This window comes from Anolis sagrei, chromosome 2 (assembly GCF_037176765.1).
Source record: "Anolis sagrei isolate rAnoSag1 chromosome 2, rAnoSag1.mat, whole genome shotgun sequence".
NCBI lineage: Eukaryota > Metazoa > Chordata > Lepidosauria > Squamata > Dactyloidae > Anolis > Anolis sagrei.
The window spans coordinates 268,184,578-268,210,917 of NC_090022.1; the positions used below are offsets into that span (position 1 = coordinate 268,184,578).

A 26,340-nucleotide genomic window follows, 5' to 3' on the forward strand; every position below is an offset into this window, starting at 1 on the left:
CTAAGTGACCAACATGCTCACAGTAACTCAAGGCAATGTTGTAAATTTATTGAAAGGAGGAAACTCATATAAATGTCATACTTAGTAATTTTTGCTATTGTTTTGACCCATAGAGGCACCAAAATACTACACAGTAATTCAACTTAGGTATTAACCCATATAATATCATGGAGATTCACCACATGGTAAACTTGGGGCAGACTTATGATGAAATTAGCCCCACCTCCTTCTTTTCTAATACAAGGCTAATTTTTAAAGACAGGCTGAAGTAGAAACCTGTTTGTATCTTTGTCCTGTGAATTGTTCAAATTAAGCTGAAAATTCATCTCATAGTCCATCTCATAGAGCTGCAACATTTGCACTTCCAACCATCAATATTGAACAAATGTTTAACTATATAAAAACCTGAATATTGATAGGAAGCATCATAGATATTTATGCAACCATTTCCCTTTTTATTAAAATTAATGTGCTAAAATATATACAATTCTTTGAAAAACCTAGTATATTACTTCAAGCTTTCTAATGTTTTCTTTTCAAACTGTAAGATGTATAGTGCTTATTAAAATGGGTTAATTTCTGCTTGCAATGCATGGCGATTGATAGAGTATTCAAGACATTTTAATATAATATAAATCAGATTATATGAAGATGTTAAATACAGCAAACTATTTTATGTTACAAATTATTTTGATTCCTAGAAGACTTCACAGAAATCAGTAAACCATGGTGGTTGAACAATACAGATGCTTTTCCAACTTTACATCCTGTTAATCACACATTAAGTAATAATCATCGTCTGAAGAGATCAATAAGCACTGAACGTTTTGTGGAGACGCTTGTAGTAGCAGACAAAATGATGGTGGGATATCATGGTCGTAAAGATATTGAGCATTATATTTTGAGTGTCATGAATATTGTAAGTTTGATCCCTCTTTTTGTTTTTCAGATTATGTTTTGGCACTATTTAGATCATTGTTGCTGTTGTATTGTATCTCACCTTATTCCAAGACTATCTCAGGGTTGTGTACACTCAAAATCAGTTTAAAATAGTTTAAAGAAAATATTAATTATTCCACTTCAGTACCATTGCTCTTCTTTCTCTCCTATTCTTATTTTCTTATTGGTCTTGCCTTTCTTTAAACCCACTATTTATACTGCCTGTACCATTTTCACATGGGTTAAGCCAAAATAAATAAATAAACATCCCCCCCCCCCCCGAGTTTTTGCCTTTTGCCCTGATCTTTCTCACCCCTCCAAATTCCTGCAGGTAGACTCTAGGGACTTTTAGGCAGCCTCAGCTTCCTTCTTCCCAGAAGTGGACCTTTTAGTTTTCTCTACCTCTCAGGTCATTTTTCATGAAGTGCATACATGTGCTGTCCACACATTGCACAGTCACAATTTAGTTTTCTGTACATCCACCCAATCTTTAAAGTAATTTGACATTGCTTTCCTTTGCTTCATCTTTTATATCTTAAGTTGTACCCTTGACTCATCCTTGGGTTATAGCAAATTTTGTAATTTTGTGCCCAAAATCTGCTCTTGACTTATCATGAGATTGACTTACAGTTGCGTATACGATGCACCAATTGCACAAATAATACTATCATAGAAGTAATGATAATAGTGTGGTTTATTAATGTTTATTAATGACTGGTTTAAGGTACATGTGCAACTCCACTCTTAACAGTGTTCTGTTGCATTCTGCAGAACAAGTGAACTCTACTTTTGTAAAAATGTTGAGTTAAGGAAATGTTAATAGATCTGCACACCATTATTTCTGTTGATAGAATGAGGCTTCCCTTAGAAGTTGGTTTGGTATAATGGTGGTTAGTGGGATTGGAAAAATTCTTTGTTTCCATCCCTATCCATCATACGTAACAGAATTGACTCTTAACAATATCTCTGAATTTGTAAATCATGAGATAGCCTGAATTATGTGCAATGTATGTATTAAGTTTTCTAGGAATTTTGTCTGACTTTGTGCCTTTTCTTATTTTCTGGAGGTCAGGTTGCCAAACTTTATCGTGATTCCAGCCTAGGAAACGTTGTGAATATTATAGTGACTCGTTTAATTGTCCTCACAGAAGATCAGGTAAGAATAAATTCTGAAATATATCTCTGTTCTTTAAAATATAAGTTACAGAATCTGTCTAATCTAATTACTATAATAAAAGAACATGTTTTTTGTAAAGACGTTTAATAACAAAACCTCATCTGCAGCCATTTGTACTCTTAAAATTAGAAGAGTTTAGAAAGAAATGATTTTTAAATGTTTTCCAACATTTTCACTTTTATCTACTGAAAATTACCTAGCTGGCAGATTCGGGTGCTCATTGTTGCAGCTTGTTTTCTGTTTTTGGATTTTGAAACTCTGAAAGCTGAATTTAATATAACCTTTCCCAACATTAAAAACTCTGTCTGTGGAAAAGGTAACATTTGAAACTAATTTATAATTCTTAGATTTGACAAACCATTACTGAAGTTTTAATGTATGTGTGCACAGAATAAAGTATACGTCAGATTTTTTAACACAAATGAAATCTGGCAAGAAGAAATTATTCCTAGAAATCACTGCTTCTAATTATAGATCAGATTTAGACTTCAGAAGTCTTAACCGCTGACCCTAGTAATTTGTTTGGAACATTTCTGGTATGCATGTTGTATTGCAGCCAAACTTGGAGATAAATCACCATGCAGACAAGTCCCTTGATAGCTTCTGTAAGTGGCAGAAATCCATTCTCTCTCACCAAAGTGATGGAAACACCATTTCAGAAAATGGAATTGCCCACCATGATAATGCGGTCCTTATTACTAGGTATGACTTGTTGAAATTATCTCATTTCTTCTCTTCTGTTTCTTAATTATTTGTATTTACATAAAAAGCTAGCATCAAAATGTATAAGGTAAAACTGTTACTTATATTTGACACTATGATAAAACATTCAGTAGCAGGTTAGATGCTATTACTTTGTGTTTAGAATTGGGGAAAGTGTAAACCATATATGAAGCAAATGAATGTGATTGTTGGTTAAGTGCTTCTAGAAAAAGAGCAAACTAAAGTTCAACAGCCAAATATTATTGAACAAACAGGTGTAAAATAATGGTGTTTCACTGATCGTTCTGAATAATTTTTACAGTCATTTTCTCTGTACAGGCAGTCATCAAGTTTCAAACAAGAAAGATTCTGTAGCTTTGTTCTTAAGTTGAATTTGTTTGTAAATCGGAACAGACACTTTTAAAAGTGTACCTATCACTTATCTATATATGTGTATGCATGCTTTGAATAACATAGGGAAGGGTTAATGCTCCTGCTGTGTTTGTTTTGCTTTCTGTTCCCGTGATAATTGGATTTTGAAAAATGTGGCTTGTTGTGGAAACAAGGGTTGGGGAGAAAAACTTCAGTGGAGTCACCTTTGCCCTATGATAACGCTTCCAGTAGTGAATTTCCCTTCCGAGGGGCAGGCTTTTCTCACTTCCTGTTGTCTCACCCCGTTCTTAACTATGAGTCGTTCGTAAGTCGGATGTTTTTTTTAATTCAGGTTTATTATTACTACATTTTTATGCATCCTTTTGATTGGGCAGGAATATCATCAGCCTGTAGTAGTACTCCTCAGCTCCTCCTTCAGATAAAGTGGCAGCATGGATATTTTACTGTTTGATTTAAGGCTGAGCTTATCTGTGCACTTACTTGCAGCAACATCCCTTTAAATTCAGTAGAATGTTCTTTAGTAACAAAGACTAGATGGGTTTGTTGTAGTTGACTCATTAATAAAGTACATGCAACATATTTTTCCTGTTCATATTTTTGTGTCCTTTATGAAATTGACAGTAGAGTCAATTAAAGTAGAGTGAGTTTATTAGAACATTTTAAGATAATTTTTGGTTTAATAATGCTTTTTCCAAACAGTTATTAGAGTGTATCAGTCAGAGTTATAGCTTTTCTTTCATGATGGACAAACAATTTCTAACTCAGTTTCATTTTTTATCTATCATAGCAAGTGATTGTCATTACATTCAGTGTTAAGTGCTTCTAGAAAAAGAGCAAACTAAAGTTCCATTCCTCCTTTGTGCATGTTTTTGGCTTCCCATTCACCTTCCCCTCCCTTTAAAGCAGTGGTTCCCAACCTGTGGGCCCTGGCACACTGGTCGTCTGCAAGACCTAAAATAAGGTCCGTGAGAGGGAGAGCAGGAAGTAAGGAGATGCCAGAGCTTTCTTGGCCTTCTCCCAGGCTAGGGTGAAGAATTTATTGATTTATTGTTTCTGGTATTTCTACCCCGTCACTTCTCTATCCCTGAAGGGGGACTCAGGATGACTTACAATGGGCACCGATACGATGCCACTACATAACAATTACAAAAATAAAACCACAATTGAACATAAATCATAATTAAAACAATACATCAGCAATCATTAAAACAGTAACAGTCTCATCAGCCATGTTGCCGTTCCAGTCAATATCCCTCTAAAGTGCTACATACATCTACTGCCCGAAAGCCTGGTCCCAAAGCCATGATTTTAATTTCTTTCTGAAAGCCAGGAGGGGAGGGAGCAGATCTTACCTCATTTGGGAGTGTGTTCCATATACGGGGGGCCACAGCTGAGAAGGCCCTGTCTCTCGTCCCTGCAAAGTACATTTGTGCTGTTGACGGGAGCGAGAGCAGGGCCTCCCTGGATGATCTTAGATTACGAGGTGGGACGTAGGGAGGAATGCGTTCGGACAAGTAAGCTGGGCCAGTACCGTATAGAGCTTTATAGGTCAAGACTTATAAAGAAGACTTACCTGGTGGCATGCACAAGAGGGCGAGAGAGAGAGAGAAGGATAGGGAGAGAAGGAAAGAAGGCCATTGTGCTCACCAGTGCTTTCTTGGTCATGGGAGGCTTCCCAGGCCAGGGCGGAGAAGATTCACCTGGCAGCACGAGCGAGGAAAGGAGTCCCCCAAAGTTGTTGCTGTTGTTGTTGTTGTTCTGACACAAAAACACAGTATGACACAGCAAACGAGATATATATGCTGGATTTTGTATCACAAAATCACAAGTCAAAACACTTCCCAAGCGTTTAGGACTGTGTGATGTATTTTCGAATGATGCGTGCAGATCCAAGTAAGGTGACCTTTTGCAGTTGACAGATCGTGATTTTGTCAATGTTTATTGTTTCAAATGCCGGCTGAGATCTTTTGGCATGGCACCCAGTGTTCCGATTACCACTGGGACCACCTGTACTGGTTTATACCAGAGCCTTTGCAGTTCGATTTGGAGGTCTGATTATTAAATATGGTTTTCTGTGGGCTAGCAGATGGTGATTACTGAATGGCATATAGTCTGTATCAGAAACCAGAGCTGATGTGGTCTATCCAATGCAGTTTTCTGAATCAGCACTCCATGTAACCAAACTCAGTTTAAAGTTGACAAAAACTTTACCCTTTGGGTACTAATATAGGAGAGTTGTCTCAGGTCAGAGTGTTCCCTGGTCAAAAAAAGGTGGGGACCACTGCTTTAAAGACTTGTGATCTTTAATGCCCTCTTCAAGTGATATATGTTCTGAGAAGGAAATACTATATGATCTGAGAGTGACTAGGTATTGGCTTTGATCAAAATTCAGTCTTATACTCAGATGAACTTTTAAGAGTTTATGAAGCTAGGTCTTCATTGGGAAAATACTATTCACATTGCTGTTCAACACCACTTTTATATTCATAGGGAAGATGACGTCATTGTTTGAGAAATTCAGTGTGTAAGTCTTAAAAATGATGCCTGTAGTGCCATTGACATTGAAATTTTTGTTACTGACAGCTGTAAATGGTACCATGTCCAGTTCTTCCATTCTAGTTTCTGCTTTAGCTGAAAGAGCAAAGGTGCATTTCGTACCTATCTCTGCTCAAGCACCTTGTGGTTTATTGTTCACTGATTCCTACGAAACAATTTCTATAAAATCTTTCAACCCTGCATGTCATGGTCTTTCCATTAGTACCTGTGCTTTTGATGCTTTTTGAACCACTTGTGATCTACAACTTAAGGTTATTTATCTTTAAAATAGCATTCCTGATTGCAGTCATGTTTGCAGAATGGAAAACACTTATCACGGTTTTGATTTCTGCTACTTTGAGATTGTCTTGATCGCATTGTCTTTGGAACAGAACATTATTTTGCCTTGCCTGTCTTTATTTAGAACATCTTTCTTCTCCTTTGAAGATTTATGATACTTTCTAGAAATACATAACACCCTTCCTTTTTATATGGATCATCTCCCATGTTGTCAGTTTCTTAAACTCTCCTTCTGTTACGATCAATGACAGCCTCTACATAGTGCTTTTAAAATTTTCTATTAGAAACCATTTATTAGGTATACCACATGGTTACATTACCTCGTAATTTATGGATTCAAACAAAAATGCTCTGTTGATTTTGAAGGCCCTGGTATACGGTACCTCACTCTTAGATTTCTGGCAAATCACAGCACGATCACAATTGCCCATTTTTATTGCCCAGTGCAGACTAGACATTTGAATAAAGGTGGATGCTTCTTTTGGACGAACTGTTTTCGCTATGGTATTACATATATGCCTGAAGTAAGTTGACTATTAATCATCAGTGTAGTTTAGTTCACTTTTGCTTATGCACCTTAGGATCAGAATAAGATCTCTATCAAAAAAGTTACGTGTGCAGGCCATGTGTAGGTGTTATATCACTATATGAGAATTCATCTCTGATGACTTAAAGGACTGAATATATGTAAACAACTTGTTTCTTGCCAGCTCCTCTCTACTTACTGTAATATTTTACAGTAAGCCCAACCCAGTCCTCTGCTTTATAATAAAAAATGTCATTTGATGATTATTCTGAAAATCCTTTGTGTGATTCATTATATGTTTTTAAATTTATGTCTCACTGTAAACTGAATAAAATAAATTGAACTTTTATGGTTCATAGCATATATTGTGTTTTGCTTTTGTATGTTCAAGAGCAATTTCATTTATATTTATTTTATTTATTTGCCTTAATTACACCCCGCCTTTCTCACCCCTGCAGGAGGACTCAAGGTGGCTACTGTATTTTTTGAATTGTATATTGTGTTTTATTGCTCTTCAAATAGGACCCAAATACCCGTCCATATAAAAATTAATTTTATAGCAGAGAAAAAATAAGTTAATAATAGAAAATATTTTATTAATTAAGTTATAAATAATTTGTCATATAGGAGACAGGAAATTTCAAAGAAGGAGATAATAAAATCATTTAGGATGAAGTTGTCTATTAGCATTCCTTACTTGCTGGAAGTACCAGTTTTTGAATAGCAGCATAGTCTGTTGTATATCTGTTTCCCAATAAGATTGTTCAAACCTGCACAATGTTTTCTATATTCTGCCAGTATTTATTTACAGTATTTATATTCTGCCCTTCCGACCTCGAAGGGGACTCAGGGTGGATTACAGAAGATACATATGTGGCAAACATTCAATGCCGTTTTATACACAAACAAGACAGTCATACATAGATAGAGGCCTAATAGCACTGATTATTTAGTGTTGAGATATTGAGTCCATGTTCTCCACCTCTTTAGAGAGATCATAGATGCTATTATTGTCAGCAGTGACCATATTTTGGAGATTAATTATAAGCAAGGAGGGGGACACACACACAATATTATTACTAAATAGGGACTATATATACACACACTTATTTTTAAAAGTGCCTTTAACAAGTTCCTTTATTTAGAACATATTCTTAGAAGCACCAAGGAAAGCTCAAATGATACTTCCTCCTTGTATTTAATTTTAAACAAAATTTCAGGTATTTGAAAGTTGAGAAACTTCATTTCACATATAGGACAAATGTGTTTTCATATTTGGATTGCACCGTATCCGTAAGCAGACCATTTATAGTATGAAATTTAAAAAGATTTGCCATGCAAAACAAGTGTTTTACACATTCTAGTTAGAATGAATAGTTTCATGAATATATTTCTTGGCTCTGTTCTGGAAAGTCTTCAGACTATTGAGACTTTCCAAATAAAGAAATTCAGAAAATTGCAGTGGTTAAAATATGTAGTAATGAGTAAGGTTAAGATTCAGAGAAAACTTTACTGTTTACCTTTTTGTAGTACTGATCACAAAGAACAATATCACTCTATTAAGATATTATGATAACAATTTTTAAAGTTTGCATTTGATGTAATATAAGTTTTACTTATGGCCTACAAAATTAGGATTACTTTCTTCTCTGGATATGAGCAGAGGAGAATTCTAGAAGACAGAAGCCCCGTTCCTTGGGGCTATGAAGCAGAAAAATTAAGTTCTCCTTATATGTGAGAGGAAACAGCTGTTTCTTCAACTCTGTCTGCTTGACCTTATCATTCTTATTATAGACTCATGTCTGTCTTTAACCTTAGTTTTAATTTCCTTCTCTGCTTTCCTGCTTTTCCTGATTAAGACTAGATGAGTTATCTACAGGTGCTTTGGAATGGAAGGGCAACCTTAAAGGGAAGTGCACTACATTTACCTTGGGAAGTAATGCCCAGCTGTAACCAAAACTTTTCTTTCCCGGGGAAGGAATATTTGCCACGACTTCTCACCACGGTGGATACCATCACCCCAATGCACCTGTAAATATTTTCATCTTTAGATCATAATCATTTTACATACTCTCATAGTCTTTCAGCTAACACCTGCTCCTCATAATAGACACAATAGCTTATTGGGGAAACATCCCGGTTTTCTTAAACTTTTATCCCTAGCATGATTGCTATTTAAAACTAAATATTGGTTGAAAAGTTCCAATACAGATGTAAAACGGGTAAAGGGGAAAAAGGGATTGGGATAGGAAGGTTGCATTTGTTTTATTGACATTTTCCCTTTCCATTCATTGGGGGATGGTAATCCCAAAAAACTCAGTAAGAAAAACTAAAATTTAAATACAATTTACGATGCTTCCAGGTATATAACAACTATTATAATTTGTGCTTTCTTTAAGTGTTTATACTTTAATTCCTCCTAAACTATCAAGTATTTTTAAATAACTAGGCACCAGATTAAAGGCCTTTCATGTAGTTTGTAAAATTTGATAATATGTATTGGCTATTGATCTTGATCTTTAAGTATTCATTTTAAAGTGAATATATATGTGTGTGTGTACACACATATATAAGCATTTTGAAATATTGTTTATATATATATATGATATTTCAAAATGCTGTATTTCTTATTCTAATCAACATTTTTTCTGAAATTTGAATTCAATTATAGATTTTAGTATGTATTTTTATTTGTTTTACTCATGTAATTATTTTTAATAGTTTTGAAATATTATTTTAAAAAACATCTGAAAGTAGTCACATCCCTACTCTCCTGCTTTTCCTCCTTTCAGAGCTCTCTCTTACGACTACCTTCTTGAAAGTAGCTGTGGGTCATTGCTTACTGTGCAATTTGGCTGCTAGCTTGAGTTACTGTTCTGAGACTTAAATTCCTATTAGTTGCTATTAGTGTTTCCTGTCATTCACCTGATTCCAGAAGATGCCTAAATGTCTTATCAAAGCAACTGAATGTTTTTCAGTTTATGGGGAGTGGGGGGAAGCCAAATATTGAAGACAACAGGTTGAGAACCATTGCAGCAGTGGGTACTCATAATGACCTCAGAACATGCACACGTGAATTGCAGCTGAAAACTGGGGAAACTGTGGAAACTGAGGTGTCTTCCACTGGTTCATCTGATCCAGTGGTTCTCAACCTGTGGATCCCCAGATGTTTAACTGGCCTTCAGCTCCCAGAAATCCTAACAGCTCGTAAACTGGCTGGGATTTCTGGGTGTTGTAGGCCAAAATACCTGGGGACCCAAAGGTTCAGAACCACTGATTCTAATCCAAGCCCTGCCAAAGAAACAATGGAACAGGAGCAAAGACAAGAAGTTGTTTCATTGTTAGACCTTGGACTTTATACAAACAAGACTGTTTCTGATGACCAAGTGAAAGCTCAATTAGTGTAAAATCCACAAGACTAAATTGTCAGGATATGTATTTCCTATAGATAAGAAGAGGAATCTAAATTTTCAACCCAAGTGGTTCAGCAAATGGTTACCCTACTCATTTAATCTACAAGGTGCACTCTGTAAGTACTGTGTGGTGTTTGGAAGAGAAGTTGGGATAAAGGTGGTCATCAGAAGCTTGGTGCATTGGTTGCTAAACCATTTGTGTGATGAAAAAACGCAGTAGAAGTCTTCAATTGACATCAAAAAATAGAGTACATTCAGAACAACTTATGCTTGGCTGAAAACTTCTTGCTAATTCACAGTGGGAAACATAATGATGTAACCCTTCATCATGATAAACGAAAGCAGAAGAAAACAGAAAAAAACTTCTATCAATTGTGGAAATTATTGTCCTTTGTAGCCAACAAAAACTGGCTTTAAGAGGGAGCAATGATTCAGGACCTATTATCTGTGAAGAACCTTTGCACAATGTCAGTAATTTCAGGGCCTTGTTGAGACCTCATTGGACATTGACCTGAAAAGTCATCTCGAATATGAAGCTACGAATGCCCAATATACTAGTTCCCAAATATAGAATGAACTAATAGACATTTGTGATAACAAGATAGTCCAAAAACTGTTGAAAGATGTGATGAATCACAGTGTTTCTCTGTTTGGCAGATGAAACTTTGGATATGAGTACCTCAGAACAGTTATCAGTCTCGGAAAGGTATATTGATGTTGATGCTGCAGGAATAAGAGCAGACTTTATAGTCTTTTTGAAAATAAGTGATGTGACAGGTGGAGGACTTGCAGACATTATTTTAAAACACTTGAAAAAAAATGAGCTGAACTTGCAATACTTGTGTGGACAGGGTTATGATGGAGCTGCTAATATGAGTAGTCATATTAGTGTAGCATGGGCAATTATATTGCAAATGTATCCGACAGGTATCTACATCCATTGCAGTACTCACTCACTGAATCTAGCCTTAGCAAAGACTTCCAGCATCCCACTTGTCAGAAACTGCCACATAATAATACAACCTGTGTGCAATTTCTTCAGAGCATCATCCTTCAGACCGAAATTGTTGAAGAAATATAAAATACTGTTTCCCTGAATCAAGAGCAAACAGCCTTTTACTTATTTATGAAACCGGTTGGGTTTAGCGACATGATACAGTTTTATGTTTTGTTGAACTGTACACTGTGGTGGTGAGAACACTTGAAGAACTAAAAGAGAGCTCTCTATTCAAAAGCAAGACTTCTTCCCAATCTGTAAACTCTTTTTTAGCTATTTTGAATGCTGAATTTGTAGTAACTATGCACATTATAAGAAAGCTTCTGTCATCAGCCTTTCAGCTTAGCAAAACATTTACAAAGAGTAGATATGGACATTTTAGGTAAACTGTAATATGTTCACAGTTTCTTAGAAAAAGCTAGGGAGATGCACAGACTCTGTGAATGAATATCAGGAGACCTTTGACTCCACAAGATCAGTGCAGAGGTCTATGGGAGAAGAAGTTAAGTTTCCTCACATCTGTTCAAGGCAGACTTATAAAAGCAATATGCAGGCAACTTCACCAACATCAATGGAATATTATGGACTAAATGTGTAGAGCCCATTTCTGGACCTTTTCTGCAGTCAGCCTCAAGAAAGGTTTACAAGGTTCAGGAACTGCAAGTGTTCCCCTCTATTAATTGTGGCCATTTCAAATCCAACTTGAACAGGTGCATAGAACTTTACAATGAATGCCTTCATGACACTGACACAATGATGGAAGAATTTGACCTGTGGTGTAAAAAATTGAAAAAGATTGCACCTGCAGAAAAACGATTAAATGCTCCAAGTATATCTTGTCTGTATTGGACAGTTTGTTCCGAATGTGAAGAATGTTCTTCAGATTTCTGCAGCATTGCCAGTGTCAACAGCTACAAATGAAAAGTTGTTTTCAACTCTGAAATGTTTGAAAACATACATAATAAGCACAATGGGGCAAGAAAGACTGACTGTACTTGCACTCTTGAGAGTTCACCAAAGTTTATCGATGGAGCCTGATTTCTATCAGTGTGTTGACATTGTTTTCAAGTGCTTCCAACAGATGTTGTGGCATTCTTTTGTAACAACTAAATTACCAATTAAGTCATTTTTAGGTTTTTTAGACATGAAATTTTGTAACTAAAATAGAAATTTGATTTAATTAAGTATGTATAAAATTTAGAATGAATCATATAATTTAAATTATGTTGTGTTATGGACCTACTCTTCATGATTCACAACCCCCCCCCCCCCATTTTGTTTTGACTATGGACCTGAATCCTGTACCAGGGATGTTCAAAGTGTAGGCCATGAGCTTCAGTTCTCCTCCCTAATCTTTATTTCATGAGGCTTTTCAGAGGCTTTAGAATAATGTCTATAAAGTACATGTGAAATGATGTTCATCATTATATGAGTCCCATCTCCAAGATATCTCATTATGCATTTATATGCAAATACATGCATTCCAAAATCTAAAAAAAAAAAAAATGAAATCCAAAAAAATTCTGATTTCAAAGTTTTTGATTAAAGAATAGTCAACCTGTTTCAACCATCTATTTAGCAATTGAAGAAGCCCTTGAGCATAATCATATCCATGAAGCTGTGGATCAGGACCCAAATGTTATTATAGTAGACATAAATTATATTGTTAAATTAATCCAATAAAAAAACCCATCTCATCACAACTGATGTGTAGAATACAGGCTGAAAAACCACTTCGAAAGGTCTTGGGAAATTTCATTATCTACATTTTTTTTATAAAATAGCCTTCACATGTCAATTTCATAATCATGTACTATTTTAAAAGAAAATGTCAGTTAAATATCATATGATATGGTATGAACACAGTTTTAGAAATAATGTTCTAAATGTGTTTTAAATTGCTTAAGACAGAGATGCTGCTTAAGCCCATGTCAAAACATGGTTAAACAAAAAGAAATGTAAGAAATTGGTGCCCTTGAAGTGCCCCACCACTCAAAAAGATGGTTTTTAATGGGCATTATGCCAGGAGAGCAGTTGAGGGATCAGAATTCTTTCAGGCAGCAATTGGTCCTTTATATATAACTATGATATTTTTAGATTGTATTAGAAAGAGAACTGCCTGGAAATAATTAATTGTATTACTAATAGGATTTTTTAAAAAAGAAAAATCAATCTAAAGTAACATATTTACTGAATTTAAGTATCTGCATAATTCTATTCTCAATGTACTCAGTAAGCATTTTTAGAAATTATGATGTGGATTTTTTCAGAAAAATCTATGAAAATATGTTTATGGAAGTTAGAGATGCTGATAGTTATTCATCAACTAGTGGTCTAGGAATTGCGTTTTCAAAATTGGTCTGAATATAGCCTCCTTTGTCAGTCTTTTATAAATAGACTGTGATGTGGTGTTTACTGGTATTTGGTTTGTTGATTTTTTAAAAATTCTCTTTTTAAAAGGACTTTACATAGTTTTCACTCTATAGATTGTTTTTAACGAACACCTCAGTGTTTATGTACACTTTAATCTTTACTGATTTTAATAATTTATAAGATTCCTTTAATCCCATTATTGGGGAAATGGGATAACAATAGCAGCAAGCAACAAGAACAAACTTGCATATTTCACGAGGGATCTGTTGCATGACCATTTTGTAATATGATTTTTGCATAATAGCTCAAATGATACTTTTTTAACAACTACAGTCGGTCCATGTAGTACATGAGAGATTGTTTCAGAATCCTTCTCGTAATACGATTTCCATGTAATATCTGGAATCCTACTCTTTCTTACTCAAAATGAACCATGAAAGCATCATTGATCTTTTGATGTAAATGTATCATCAGAAGATAAAACTTTGACAAAAGAAGGGTCCGCAGAAGTTAGCTCTGGATTGTAATACTAGGAAGAAGTCAAGGGTTACATGACAATATTGGAAGCCTACATTGTCAATATCAGGAGCAGAGGTTGTGGATTGTTGAATATTGATGGCTGCAGGAGCAACTAGGTTGATGATTATGTATTCTCAGTTGCTGAAAAGCTTTGGAAGTACATGGCCTTGACAAAATGCGACTGAATCAGTGAGGTTGTGTTAGGAGGTAAGACAACTACATTGAGTTTTTAAAAAATAGCAAACGGATTCAGAATGACCAGGTTCATTGTCTAGTATTAATAGGACTTAAATTGCAAACGTTATTGTTGATATATATATATATATATATATATATATCTGAGATGAAGCATAGCTGAAGACATTCAATAAACAATATGGCAGTCTCACATGCTTTTGCATTATGCTGCTAGAACATAGACAGTTAAAGCTTGTTTTTTGTTTTGAAGAGCACATAGATTCATGGGTTAACTACTCCTGGCTTTATCATAGGATTTGCAGTGCTGACACATAGGGCCAGAGTTAATCTGTCATGCTTTGTGCCCTGGTGTCACCCTTGCAGTTTTATGAATATAAGTTCTAGTGGACATTTTTTCCCCAGAAGAACCCATTATCACATTGAACAACTTTCTTCTTAATCGGCTTCTTAAACTCTTCTGCTGATGCAGCCACAATTTCTTCACCACCACGAGCAACTAATGGGCAGTTAGTATACAGTCAATCAACACTGAGCATAGGCTAGTGTTAGGAGGACAAGCTAGTGTGAAGAGTACAAGGCAGCATGAAGAGCATGAGCTAGCATAAGGAACATTTTTTTCTGAATTTAAAAAACCTTACTTGGAGATCATGTAATCAGTTCAATCATTTTATATTAAAGAAGTACCACATGAACAGATGTAAACCTCAGTTTTGAAGAAAGTGTGGGAATATAAGGAGCCATGAGCTCTTTTTAAAACATAAAGGAAATTTTGTTGTAAACATTGAAACAAAAATATATATACTGTATTCAGAATACCCAGATATATGAACTGATTTTAGTAGTGATTGCTGATGCCAAAATAGTATGTATTCATTCAAACAATAGTAATGAAGTTACTAAACCAATATATGTTACCATTCATTCTCAAAACTGTACTTGACATGATTTCTTACCGCTATGTAAGTCTTGTCACAGCTACAGAAAGGCTCAGGGATTTACAGTAGAACTAGGAAAGCTTTAAAATGTTAACAGCCCATTAACTGCAGGATATGGTTCATAAGTTTTAATGGTTAGTTGTTAAAATGAGACAGAAATATTCCATAGAATACATCACAGAAATGTTTGCTTTTCCTGTTTTCGCCCCACCATAAAAATAATCAGATCTGCTTTGAAAAGTACTGCTTCAAAACATTTATATATCTAATTCATTATGTATTAAACTCTTCATTTCACTATGCATATTATCATTTTGTCTGATTAAAATTTTAATGGTTTTATATGCATTATATTTATTAAATGTTAACTACATTGAAATAGCACTTGCTGTTTTAAAAATCACATGTATTTGAGAATAGTCTTTTGCCTAAATTAATTTCTAGGTACAATAAAGCTGTCTTTAGAGGCTGGACAGTATTAAAAAGAAAACAGAAGTCAGAAAAGCTAGTGAATAATATAATAACTTAGGTTGAAACCTACTTGTTATTAAAGTGAGGTATTCATATTCCATGTATATGGTAACTTCCTTTTCCTCTAAGTGTTGTATATATGTTTCATCTTTGTCTTTAAAAATATGTACATTTTAATGTGAAAGTGCTTGTTGGGCCATCCTGAATTTTTTTTACCACTTATTTACTTATTTATCTGTTGTATCCTACACTTTATTATCAGTTTAATAGGTACTCTAGTAATCTTGCTTCAGGGTAGTCATAGTGTAATCTCCAGCAACTTTAGTCCAGGCCCCATCCCTGTGTCTTCCTGCTTCCATTTTATATTTTATTCATTTTTATTTACTCTTTCAACTCTTCACATTTTGAAGCATCAAGTAGTTACGAAGAAATTAAAATGGCCAAAACCTTTCTGCTAGCCATGACTTTTAAAAAATCTCTCTATTAAGGAATAACTGGTCTTCTCCCATTATTTGATTTCTTAATCCAACTTTTCAGCAAATAAGAAATATAGTACTAATAAATAATTGCCTTTATGAGAGTTATTGAAATATTATCATTTTTTATGTAGAACAGAAGTAATTTTCATACTAATTCATTTTCTCTGATGGTTTTCTAAAAACCAATTTCATCATCTTTTAAAAGAAGAGTGATAAAGTGTGAACTTACGGAATTAGCTGTTCTATCATAGCAATAGATTAGAAAAGCTGTTATTACGATTTTAATAGAGACTAACATTAAAAGATAATGGGAACCAGGGGCGGCTCAATCCATTACGCAAAGTAAGCATTTGCAGTATAGTTGATTTTGCCCAGGGGTGCTCTTGAGGCTCTCTTGGGGGGAAATAGACCTTGACATATGCGAGTTGTAGTTACTGGGATGTATAGTTCACCTAAAATCAAAGAGCATTCTGAACTCCACCAATGATGGAATTGAACCAAATATGGCATACAGAACTCCCATGATGAACAGAAAATATATATCAGTGATTTGGGGGGGGGGGGGGTGGCACCAAAATACTGTTAGCTTACCATTGAAAATTATCTAGGGCTGCCTCTGATGGGAACCTAGCAGATTTAACAGAAATAAAGCCTTATGTTTAAATGTTAACATTCACTTTGAAATTTCCTAAATTTCCCTCCCTACCACTCCTTAATCATTCTCTGTCCCACTTTCCCCTACAATTTACCCCTATTTTATGCGAATATGCCTATTTGAAAATTATAATCAAATGATTATAAAAAATAAATTTGCTAATGTGTTTATTAGGAGTCTATGTGTCATTGGTAATCTTTAATTACTTTTTGTTTGCATACTTTTAATTACCACAGTTTTACTACATTAAATAGCATTACAAATATAATGTCTCCCACTTGTGCATTAAATTCTCCTCTATTCTACATAGTTGAGTTGTATCCTTGTTTGTACTTTAAAATACAGGAGCTATTATCCATACTCAAACCTCCCTTCATCAGGTCTGAGTTAGCATGAGCATTGTTCTTATTTGCTATATCAGCTGCTTCATGTGTTTGTTTTAAGCTAAAACATAACAATGACTAAAGCCTTATGCATCTCACACATGGCTCCAAGAGTGCATACTTCCATTCATTCATTATTTATGGCCTAAATAACATTGGGTAGTCTGAACCCTCCAGGAAATAAAGCCCGGCTGCTCATTGGAGGGAAGGATACTAGAGACAAAGTTGAAGTACTTTGGCCACATCATGAGGAGACAGCAAAGCTTATAGAAGACAGTTATGCTGGGGAAAGTGGAAGGTAAAAGGAAGAGGGGCCGACAAAGGGCAAGATGGATGGATGGCATCCTTGAAGTGACTGGACTGACCTTGAAGGAGCTGGGGGTGGTGACGGCTGACAGGGAGCTCTGGCGTGGGCTGGTCCATGAGGTCACAAAGAGTTGGAAATGACTGAACGAATAAACAACAAATCTGAACTAAAGCAGTCCACGTGAATGATGATTCAACACTTAGGTAAATTCCATCAATTCAGTGAGTCTACTGTAATTGAAAATAGTAACAGAATTCAGGCCTATGCCAGCATTGCGTTTTGCAGAATCTATTGGATAACCTTCACAAAATAATTTTTAAAAATTAGAATACTTTTTGATGCATAATATACTTTAACAGTTTACCACTCAATTTGGCATTGTGGCAGCGATTGGTTCCTAGTGCTGAGGTAAAATGAAAGCTAGGCTGTGAGAGGCTGCTAGGGGCAACACAGATTTTCTTTGGGGCAACTTTCATAAGTTGCTATCTTAAGGGGGAAGAGTTGATTTCAATACCATAAATAAATAATATACTGTGTTATGTTTAAGTCTGTAAATAAAAATTTGTGTTTGTTTTTAAATTTTTGACTTCTGGAAACGCTGTCTGAAAGCATGGATTCAGGCATGATATCTGGTGGCGGCTTTAAATATAGTGGGATGGTATCCACTCGGTTGCATAACCTCTTGTGGTATTTTGTGTGCAAAGTTGGTGTCACTTAATTGGGGATCATCCTTGGAAATTGGAGTAAGCACTATGGAAATCTTCACAATTGGTGGGTTAAAGGGTAGAAACTTCACATTTCGCCCCAGTGCTGAGTTTGCCTGAGACGAATCCTCACAGTTGGTGGGATAAAGGTTGGAAAAAACCCATAGCTTTCCCCCTTCAACCATTACAGGTTGAGTATTCCTTATCTGAAATGCTTGAGACCAACAGTATTTTGGATCTCTTTTGTCCTGATTTTGGAATACCTATATATTTTATATATGTACACGATGAGATAAGTTGCAGGTAGAACAGAAGTATGCACATGGAATTCCTTTATATTTCTTATACATAATTCACACATAATCTAAATAACATTTTATATGCAATATTTTAATAACTGTTCATGTATAAATAAAGGCAATAAAAGTTTATGAAACCCAAGTTTATGTGCACTGAACCATCAGAAATCAAAGGTGTTATTCTCATAGCCCCCATGTGGAAAATTTTAGAATATTTTGGATTTACAGAAAGGGATGTTCAACCTGTATGATTAATCAACTTGAAACGTGCACTTAATTGCAAGTAGAAGATTGTGAGGCATGTCGGGCTCCACTTTCCTGACCTGTTGCTAAACTTACACATGTGCTTAACCCAAGCTCTTGCTTAACTTACTTTTACCTTAGAGAGCTTTGATGTGCTTTTGTCTCAGCGGCTCTGCTTGTACTTGGAAGCTGAACTCTCTCCGAACTAGAAGAACAGTGACCCGTATATTTGCTGATCCTTGTTGTGTGTGTATGGTACACATGCGTCCCAGTCACAAATAAAGCAAAATACTGGATTTGTCCCTTGATTTGCAGCATACACGTTTACATTTTGGTTCACGTTTCATACAAGAGTGTTATAAAGAGCCACTATAATGTGCACATAACATAATTGCAATTCTCACTTTATATTTACAAGAAAACATATAATTACAATTCCCATTTTATATTTATCTGATTTCTTTTAGTTAAATTGGAGGGTAAAGCTGGAGGAAGAAGGAGTAGTCCCAAAAGGCCTTCACTGATGTTCTTTTGCTCCAAACCAGTCTGGGTTTTTTTTAAAATGACTTTTTATGTAATCACCTAATAGTCCAATGTTTTGCTAATTTGGTTTTCAGGAAACACTTTGACTGAGCAAGGTTACAATAAAATGCTAGGATCTAAAAGGTATTCTGTAATATCATATATAGCGTTATTAGAGAGGAAAAGATTTCAGCAGGCTTAGAACAATAATTTGCTAGTTTTCTTGTTGAAATTGTAATGCTATGCAGACATACTGCTGCAGCTTCACGAGAGTGACAGACTGTTTTATAAGGCCAGAGATTACAAAGGTCCATTTTAACCTTTTTTTCCTTCCTGGCAGGTGTCCCACTGGCCTGAGGCCAGAGGCTGTGAGCAAACTGCAGCCTGTGGTTTACACCAGAATGCAGACCTGAAACTCCAGCTGGCTGCGCATGATTTCAATGACTGCAGTCTGACAACTGGAGTTACACTACAGAAATGTTATAAATATAAAAATGTATAACAAGGATGAATCTCTTATAAATATATTTGCTTTCCCCTTTTTACAGATATGATATCTGCACCTATAAAAACAAGCCTTGTGGAACGCTGGGTAAGGTTGCAAAGGGTAACCTGAATGAGTATTTATTCATTGAACGTTTTTCTAGATTGCGTTTCTTGTAGGGGGTTCCACACATTTGTATGTTTATGCAGAAGGGCACCTTAAAACTTTGCTCACAAAAAGCAATGTTGAAATGATACGAATACTTATTATTAACAGCCGCATTACTCTAAACACCAAGGAGGTGATCAATTAGTAGTGGTTTGGAAAGATACTTGTTTCCTTCCTTACAAAAAATGTTTTGACAGATTTCACATATGCAAAGGGAACTCCAAGGAAAAAGCAAAAGTAATCAGAGATGTTAATTGTAAAAATGTCGTGTTTGAAAAATGCACATATTATACGCACATATTAAATGCACATAGTGTAAAGATATCCTTCAAATTTGCTATGGTATGATAGCGTACATTTTATGTTTTGTTTGTTTGTTCTGAAACAAATTTACCACCAATGAAGTATATTGGAACAAAAATGATTTCCCAAACCTCAAATGATTCCTTAATTTTAACCCTTGGAATTTTCAGTGTAAGGATTATGAAAGAACATTATTTTTAATGATTTATTTTTATGAATTAATTTAGTCTTGTACAAGGACTCAATATATCAGTCAGGTAAGGCATCTGGAACATGTTTAAAATACTTAAAACGATTCCAGTATTAATCTTCTACAGAAGATGTATACTGTACTAACATTTTAATTAGTGCTATAATATTCAAAATTACAACAAGACTGAATTTGTCCTTGGAGCTGCATTCCATTCACCAAGCATTCTTGTTTCACCATTAAATTATCAAGTAACCTGGGGAGAGATAAATAATTTGTTACTGGGGAGATTTAACCCCCCTTCTCTTTTTTATGTATGGGTAGCCATGTAAGGAGCTGTGTGCGTTAAGCTATGTTCATGGAGTGTCTCTATGGCTGTTTGGTAGCTTCAGGGAGTCATTTTTCTTATATTGCACATCTGTGTAGCACCTGGTGCAGATACTTAAACCAGGTGCTATACTCTGTTTTTGAACTCTTCTATATTTTCAAATCTGAAACATTGTCCAGAATTACAAATTATAGCTTGATCCTACAGTGTGTCTTACAATGCCCTTAAATATATTTTAAGAAAAAAAAATGCTGATGCACTGACAGGGGTCCAAATAATGAGTCTCCTCAGGGTCTGCTTATGTGCATAATCTAGAAAATATCCATGCCTTTACCTTTACTACCTCCCTTCCTACCTGATCCTTGAAGAATGAGGAATATTCTCCACATTTTTTTCCCTTTCAACCCAAATAACTTGAAATATGGGGGAACCATGCTGTAAACAGCAAAAATCTACATGGTCAATATTAGTTTATGCTGGGAAGGAAAGGATAAAGATAAAGATACTATGACTGTAGCTGTAGAGATACATTCATCAAGCGTGGAAGAAACAGCATTTCTTAACCTCCCGGTTTTGTGTTGCAGCTCCAAAAGTCTTGTGAAATACAGACAAAAAGATACATTTCTGTATCACATTTGTTTCCTTTCGTAGTCAACTATGAATCGCACATTTGGTATCTCTGTGCCTGTGCAGTACAGCTTTCAGAACCTTTTAGAAGATAAAAAATAGACATTTTACCCCTGCCTTGCCCCGTCCACTCCCCTGAGTATATATAGCCCGTGGGCAGGGCTAGCCACCAGTTCGCTTAATCCGTCGCTTAGCAAGCAGCTTGAGAACCTTCACTCTTCACTTTGCGAGCTTATGGACTGCTTTTGATTTTGACTTGGACTGTTTTTCGACCTGAGGTATTCTGTAACCCTGACCTGGACTGTTTGACTACTCTACCACCTTCTCCCTCTTTACTATGGCGACTACTTCTTTCAAGAAGTGCACCAACTGCCCTGGGGTCCCTGTGGTGCCTAGGAGACTGGACTCCATGTATAAAATCGATGTATCCTCTGCGAGATGGGTAGTCACTCTTCCCAAGCCCAATAAGGTAATTGCGGAAGTGGCCAAAACTAAACGCCCTAAGAGCTCCCTGATGCCCCCCCCCCCCGACAGGGAGGACAAGAAGGTGGATTTCTTAGGCAAAAAGGCCCATCTTTCTGCGGGCCTATTCACCCGCATGGCTCACTACGCCACCTATATGAGTGGTTATCAAAGCTTCTTATGGGCAAAGATGTTGCTCTACATCGAGGCTTTACCTCCAGATGAACAGCGTCTCCCAAAAGCCCTGCAGGCTGAAGCAGTGGCGTTGTCCAAATTGCAAAAGGACTTCGCAAAACATTTGGCTGAGGCAGCAGGCAATTTGTTTTCCACCGCCACTTTGATTAGGAGGTGTGCGTGGCTTCGCGCCTCTAATCTGTCAGATGAGAGGAAGTCCCTAGCCAAAGACCTCCCCTTCCATGAGGAGAGCCTGTTTAACCCTGACACAGATGACAAGCTTAAACAGAAACAGGATGTCAGACAGTCAGCCATTAAGTTTGGCTATACATGGCAACCTTACTCCCAACAGAGGTTCAGGTGGCAACCACCAGCTACTAAGTATCGTTAATCTTTTGGAAACTCTTATACAGGTTCATTCGGGAATAGGAATAGCGCTTCCTCTAGATACCAGGGAGGGAGAAGGAATTCCTATTTCCCTAAAATGAGGGCTTAACCCTTTCAGGGTAAGCCAAAAACTCAGGTCACTTCTAAGAAGCGTCTTTGATGCCCCCTCATGCATGACAGGGCTGATGCTGTTCAGGATCCATTGCCTGCCCCAGTTGAGTTGCCCATTATGGAACCCCCCTCATCTTTGCATACTGTTCCCATTCTTGCGAGTTGCTCTGGACCTACACCCATTTTTGGCAATAGGCTTTCTTCTTTTTACTGCAACTGGTGTAACATCACTACAGACAAGTGGGTCTTATCAATTGTGGCTAGTGGCTACTCCATTGAGTTCAAAGATCAGTCTAAAGTGGGTTATGTTAGGGAAACCCCGGTTTCTCCCCCGTTGTTGCAAGAAGTTGAGATGTTACTACAGAAAGGGGCGATTTCCCCTGTGGACCCCTCTGTTATTCCATTCTGTTTTTTCTCTTGATATTTCCTAGTTGTCAAACGCGGTGGCGGCCTTCGCCCCATCTTGGATCTTCGGGCGTTAAATAAATACATCTTGCCCATGAAATTTCGTATGGTCACTCTCAACTCTATAATGCCCCTTCTAATCAAGGGGGTGTGGTTTGCTACCATCGACCTTAAGGACGACTATCTTTACATTTTGATTGCCACTCACCACTGCAGGTTTACCTCCTTCTTGGTTGGCCATCAGGCCTATTGTTTTAATGTGTTGCCTTTTGGCCTATTGATGGCTCCACATGTTTTTACCAGTGCATGACCGTGGTGGTGGCATACTTATGCACAAGGGGGATAACAGTCTACCCCTATATAGACGACTGGTTGATAGTTTCCAAATCTCATAACCAGTTGCAAATACATGCTTCTGTCATTTTGTCTCTCCTCCAGTCCCTGGGCCTCGTGCTCAACCTGGAAAAGTCATCCCTGTTACCCACTCGTCGAATCTAGTTCATTGGCGCTCTTCTAGACTCCACCTCTGAGAGGGCTTTCCTTCCGGAGGATCATTTTGCCAACCTGAAGGAGTTGGTTATGCAAGCCATGGTTTCCCCCTATTCGTCGGTCAAGCATATCCAAATTTTGTTAGGGCATATGGCCTCGACCACCTCGGTTATCCCATATGCCAGGTTGCGAATGCGACCCCTCCAGTCATGGTTCCTTTCTATCTTCAACCTCCTCATGGATAACCCCTCTGTCAGACTCTCTCTCCCTGCTTCTGTCTGCCACTCACTTGAATGTTGGGTGGACCAGTCATGGGTGTGTTGGGGATCCCTGTTTTACTTCCCTCGCCCCACGAGAACAGTAACTACGGATTCCTCCCTTACGGGGTGGGGTGCACATTCACACAGCCTTATCGCCCATGGCGTCTGGTCAAAGCACGAAGGCACGCGACACATAAAAATCTTAGAATTGCTTGCCGTCGAGAGGGCTATGAAATGCTTTGAAAGGGTCATATTGGGTCAGGTAATCCAGGTACTCACCGACAACACCACGGTGATGTTATCTGAACAAGCAGGGTGGTACCCACTCACAACCCCTCCTGACTATCCATGCAAATATGGGATTGGTGTATAGATAGGGGGATTCATCTTCTAGTAACTCATGTTCCAGGAGAACAGAACTCGCTGGCAGACTCCCTCAGCAGGAATCCCCTGGCGCACCACGAGTGGTCGCTCAATCGGGAGGAGACTCACAGACTCTCTCAGGCATGGGGGACCCCGGAAGTAGATCTGTTTGCAACTCGGGCCAATTCAAAGTGTGCCCTGTTTTGTGCCAGCCAGCATGCCTCCCCACAGGAAGGGTGCTTGGGGGATGCCTTCCTTCAAACGTGGACTGACCGTCCCATGTATGCCTTCCCCCCGTTTCCCCTGTTACTGAGGGTGGTAGCAAAGGTCCAGAGGGACAATGCATCTTGATAATTCCCTGGTGGCCCAGACAGCCATGGTTCTCTCCTCTCCATCAGCTAGCGCATGGCGTCTTCGTCCGTCTGTTGAACAGGGCGGACCTCCTGACGTCTCAGCAGGGTCAAGTCTTGTACCCGGAAATGCACAAGCTGAGATTAACTGCTTGGTGGATCCTACCCGCCCGTTAGTCCCCTTTTCGGGCCTGTCACATTCTGTGCTAGCTATTATTGAGCCCCCCCCCCCATAGGACTTCTATGAGGTGTTCTTATGTTTATAAATGGTCCCGTTTCTGTAGTTTTGTTAGAGCAAAGGGACTAGATCCGGACACCGCCTCTATATCAATCGTTTTGGATTTTTTAGTATCCCTGTCAGATGCAGGTTTGTCACATTCTTCCCTGAAATGTTATCTCACTGTGATCTCATGGTTCAGGAGGAAGTCGGGACTTCCCTCTTGTTTCTCCGACCCTTTAGTCAAAATGTTCTTAAGAGGGATCGCTAATATTAAACCCCCTGTGGCTCCAGTTGCCCCGGCATGGAGCTTGGAACTTGTGTTGGCTTTGTTGACGAAACCCCCATTTGAGCCTTTGGCCACTGTAGACTTCTCCTACCTTTCATGGAAAATCGCCTTTTTGGTGGATATTACTTCTGCATGGCAGGCCAGCGAGTTGTGTGCCTTAAGGGTGGATTCTCCATATCTTAGATTCCATAGGGACAAGGCTGTGCTTTGAACTGATGTTGCTTTTTTGCCTAAGGTTTCTACCCGCTTCCATATGTCCCAAGATCTAGTGTTATCTCCGTTCTTCCAAAATCCTACAACACTCTGGAGCGGAGTCTACATCTGCTTGATGTACATAGGCCCTTGCCTTCTATGTAGACAGGACGGCGTCATTTAGACGGACGCCTAGGCTGTTTGTTAAATACTGCAAGGACACAATGGGCTTACCATTATCCTCCCAGAGACTTTCATCCTGGATTGTCTCTACGATCCAGCTTTGTTATCGCCAGGCTGGCAAGGACTTGACTCAACATGTCAAAGGCCATTCAACGAGATCAGTGTCTACTTCGACCGCTTACCTGAGGTGCGTTCCGTTGGATGCCATCTGCCATGCCGCCACTTGGGCCTCACCACTTACCTTTGTGGCCCATTATAAACTGGATGTCACTTCCAGAAAGGACACAGAGTTCGGCAGAACAGTCCTGTTTTCAGCGGTGGCATGATGCGCACCATGCAAGGTTAGTAGCTCGCTAATCTACCAAATGTGCGATTCACAGTTGACTACGACAGGAAATTATTTGTTGCTTACCTGTAACCGTAGTTTCTTGAGTAGTCACCTGTGAATTCGCACATCCCTGCCCGTCCTCCCCTCGAGTATCATGCCCCGCCTTCTGGCTGCTTTGTGGCGGAAGAGAACTGGTGGCTAGCTCTGCCCACGGGCTATATATACTTGGGTGAGTGGGTGGGGCGAGGCAGGGGTAAAATGTCTATTTTTATCTTCTAGAAGGTTCCAAAAGCTGTACTGCGCTGGTGCAGAGATACCAAATGTGCGAATTCACAGGTGACTACTCAGGAAACTACGGTTACAGGTAAGCAACCTATAATTTTATTTTGTGACCTTAAACTCTGTTCTACCTTAATAATTTTTGGAAAGAAAGTAAAATGTTGTAAGCACTAAAGTCTATTCTGTTTGAATACTTAAGCCCCATCTACACTGCCATATAATCCAGTTTCAGAATGCAGATTAACTGCATTGAAAAGAAGGCAGGGAAAAGAAAGATGTGAATAGAAGGGAGAAGCCGGATGTTGAGAATTGCTTAAAACATATATGTATGTGTATATGTGTATATGTATATATATGTGTGTGTGTGTGGGTATATATATATATATATATATATATATATAATAGATAAGACGTGGGAAAGGAGGCGTGGAAGTCAAAATTTCCCCACAATCCCCTAACCCCTCTGACCCTAACCCCAATCCAAATTCCCCCCTTCCTTTTTTTTAATTATCCTCCGCTTTCCCTGCATGTCCCTAAATCCCCCCTCCCCCTTTCCCTTCTGTTGGATCCCCGAGATTTACCCCAGGACATATCCCCCATAAGCTATGTTTTTATTATTGTATTTACTGAAAAGCACAGAATAAAAATTATACACCTAACAGCATTGAACTGGATTATATG

The 26,340-nt window shown here is 37.7% G+C and overlaps 1 protein-coding gene across 2 annotated transcripts in view; it reads left to right on the forward strand.

Annotated features, from left to right (window-relative positions):
• The window catches only part of ADAMTS6 (ADAM metallopeptidase with thrombospondin type 1 motif 6), a 134,896-nt gene that overhangs the window by 34,784 nt on the left and 73,772 nt on the right, over positions 1–26,340 (forward strand). The window contains exons 5-8 of one of the 2 annotated variants that reach the window (XM_060761554.2): positions 702–919; positions 2,012–2,095; positions 2,673–2,818; positions 19,619–19,662. In XM_060761554.2, the coding sequence (XP_060617537.1) occupies positions 702–919; positions 2,012–2,095; positions 2,673–2,818; positions 19,619–19,662 (492 nt within the window). The remainder of the gene's footprint in view (positions 1–701; positions 920–2,011; positions 2,096–2,672; positions 2,819–19,618; positions 19,663–26,340) is intronic. The other variant, XM_060761555.2, reaches the window with a different exon arrangement.